Raw genomic sequence first — 3437 nt, forward strand, 5'->3', positions numbered from 1 at the left:
AAAGAAAGGACGAGAGAAAATTGTGGAAAAGCTTCATCTATCTCCTTATTGCCTCCTGAGATAGATTGTTCAGAGCTAAAGGAACACTAGACATGAACCAAATCTCCTGCTGTCCTATATAGCTTTTACAATCTCCTTTTTAATAACCCAGACTGCAGGGTAGTCTGACTGTTAGGCAAGCCGTTCTTTGAATTCTCTCTACAATGTGTATGGACGTGATAAAAAAACAATTCTCATTAAAGCTGCCAATGCTGTTTCAAAAGCAGGTGGTTTAAAATGTTTCCTATACAAAGCAAAACACATTTCTTGTGTATTACACAGTGCTTAATAGGGACTGTAAGATTATGCTGCTATGTTGTGTGTAACGCTGCATCTTAAATAATAGGATATTGTAAATTGTGTTGGAAATATGTTTAACATGAATATGGAAGATATAATGATATGTGCTGAGCAATTTTCAGAAGTGCTGGAACACAGCCTTGTGTGACAACCTCTGAGCTAAAGTAGTTGAAAATAAGATCTGGAATTTGAGATTATGCAGTCTCTGATCCTAACTGATTATTCTTCTAGGATATTGTTCAGTCAGCATGTGGGTATATGAAAGATAAGATTTCTACTGTCCTATGGGAATGTTTATAATTTATGTTATATAAATTAAGGATGGTAGGGATGGAGTTCATTCATCATGAATTTTCGTTTTTTCACTAAAGTCAGAGGTTTATAAGGAAGGCAGGGTTGATCTGAAGTAAAAATTGTGACCTACAGCTCCATCTCCAAACTGGCTGTTCATATCTTTTTCCAAATCAGTTTGGAAAAAAAACCCCACTGAGGTCCAGTTATACTTGTAGGTGTTTTTCGTCAGAAATTTGTGGAATAAGAAAACCATATAAAGTATGGTAATTCAGGTTATCATGAAGAAGCACAGCAATTCCTGTTATCCTTACAAGTATATTCCAATTTCATCCATGTTTTAATCAGAAGTTGTATTTTAAAATTAACATAAAAAGTGTATATATATATAAAATATTCTTTCAGTGAAATAAAATGCATTTGAGTCTTCAGTATGCCTATCTGTCTTAATTTCACTATCTTCTGCTCTAAGAAATAATTACTTCCATTTTGATAAATCAACGTGCAAACAAGGTGAAAATTTATTATGGGCTGATTAAGTTAAATAAAATATTAACATAAATGCTTATGTATTGCAGCAAATTGGTTTTTCTTTAAAAGTTGAGTTTTAAAAATGTATTCTATGTGAGTCCTGTTTCTTCTGAGAAATCTCTATAAACTCAACAGGTGACATGAGAGATAATCCAGTAATCAGTGTTTCACCCACCATTTCATGGACCCATAAACTGCTGCAATTTTGCTTACATGACTCCAGCAAATATTAATGTATGTAAATAACTTGTGAAACATCTAGTTATCACTCTGCTCATATTAGCTCTTTCATACTAATGATTTATTTTCATTTTCTCCAGGATATAGACCTGCGGCTAACTGGATTTGATTTATAAGAGGGGATTCTGCAGTAAATGGCTGCTCTCTTCATATTGCTGCTATGGAAAACAGAATTGTCAATAGGATGTAGTCTGATAAATAGTGCTGAGTGAAGATGCAGCTTCAATAAGTGTGAAATCAATGGAAGATACTTACCGCATGAAAAGCCTTTTGAGATTTTTCTGACAGGCACCTATTTAGGAAACTCGATCTGTTTCCTTCGGTTGCTCTGTTTTTACACCAGTGGATACAAATCAGATTGCTTCATTGTAGTTACACAGCTAATGTGGGACCATGGCCTTTCCAAGATCCATGTGGCTGAACTGTGTATGGCGAGCGATGATAGTCCACCTGTTACACATGGGATTGAATGCCACTTTTGCTTTTTGTATACTTGGATTTTTGCTTCACGCTGCAGCTGTGTCCTCCCAAAAATTGGATGATACCAACCCAGTGGTGACCACCAACTTTGGCAAGATAAGAGGGATTAAGAAGGAACTTAATAATGAAATTTTGGGGCCTGTTATTCAGTTTCTCGGGGTTCCGTACGCTGCCCCTCCAACTGGGGAGCGCCGCTTTCAACCTCCTGAGCCTCCGTCTCCCTGGGCAGATATCAAAAATACCACTCAGTTCGCTCCAGTGTGCCCCCAGAACATTATAGAAGGCAGGTTGCCTGAAGTCATGCTTCCCGTGTGGTTTACTAATAACTTGGATGTAGTTTCCACCTATGTACAAGATCAGAATGAAGACTGCCTCTATTTAAATATCTATGTCCCAACCGAGGATGGTGAGTTAATAGCAGGCAAAACAGGGAGATCTTTTTATTTTCCTGTTCTACGTTCTAACAATAGTAATTCATGTGTACTGGTAGCATGCATGGCTTTCTTTGTTTGGATGCCAGCATATTACATGTATGCATGCTGCTTTTCTGTGTATGCATCTCTCCTTGGTTTGTTGTTTTGTTTGCTTTTGGGTTTTTTCTTTCCTTTCTGTCTACACTCATGTTTTTCCTTCCACAGCACGCATACTTTTAGGTCAAAGTCGGTACCTAATTCTCATTGCCACCACTGACTTCTGGGAAGATGCATCAACATCTTATCCATTGCATGTGCAGGCACAATAAATTGAGAATCTTCCGCACCTAATAAAGCAGGTCATATTTAAGTTAGATAGTGGTGTTGCATGCTCCTACTGTCTGTGATGGAGCTCCATGTTATTTTCTAGTCTTCTATTCATTTTTCAGTCAAAAGAATATCCAAGGAATGTGCCAGAAAACCCGGCAAGAAAATTTGTAGAAAAGGAGGTATGTATAAAGTGGACAAAAAAAAATATGGGGGAAGGATCGAAACCTTGCAAAGGAAGAACAAATAATACAGCTGAAAGAGGCTGATTTGCTGATGCTGTGAATTGATCTGTTAGGGACTGTCTTGTCCTGATGAAGCCAGAAAGGTATTTAAAGAGAGGACCATACAGATCAGAAGAGAACGTTTGTAAAGCCTGAACTCAGTGGCACTGACTCGTCTCTCTTGTGCTATGCTATCTCATGCTGACCTTCTTGGCAGCTCCTCTGTCTTCGCCTCCTGGTTCAGAGGAGTTTCTGTCACTCGTATGTAGATAGAGTATGTTGTGTATGCATGCATAGGAGGTAGCTGATGCGCCTGGGGCCAGGTACTATTGAAGTTGCTGGCACTGTTCCACAGCTCTGTATTCCAGTGGCGTATCAGAATGGTTATGATGTATTATAGCAAAGCAGAGCTGAAAATCTGGATTGACTTTCTGTGTGATACACCCTGTTTTCTTGGATTAGTGTTAACTTTCCTGAAATGTAGATGTGAAACACTTTTTCATTTATGTGCTTTTAAAAGTGAGTGCTGGTTTCCTTTATTGCGTGCTTACAGCTCTCTTTGTAAAGCCGAAAATCTCTTAACAGTGGTGTA

The 3437-nt window shown here is 38.1% G+C and overlaps 1 protein-coding gene across 1 annotated transcript; it reads left to right on the top strand.

The window, feature by feature from the left end:
• Positions 1-1487: 1487 nt before the first annotated feature.
• On the top strand, positions 1488-2287 carry LOC103770267 (neuroligin-1-like; the record flags this gene model as incomplete). The annotated part of the gene is made up of 1 exon (XM_008937525.1): positions 1488-2287. A coding segment is annotated over exon 1 (493 nt), but the record flags the coding sequence as incomplete, so codon positions are not given.
• Between the last annotated feature and the right edge of the window lie 1150 nt (positions 2288-3437).

The sequence above is a fragment of the Merops nubicus genome, unplaced genomic scaffold, assembly GCF_000691845.1.
Source record: "Merops nubicus isolate BGI_N331 unplaced genomic scaffold, ASM69184v1 scaffold17770, whole genome shotgun sequence".
NCBI classification, from domain to species: domain Eukaryota; kingdom Metazoa; phylum Chordata; class Aves; order Coraciiformes; family Meropidae; genus Merops; species Merops nubicus.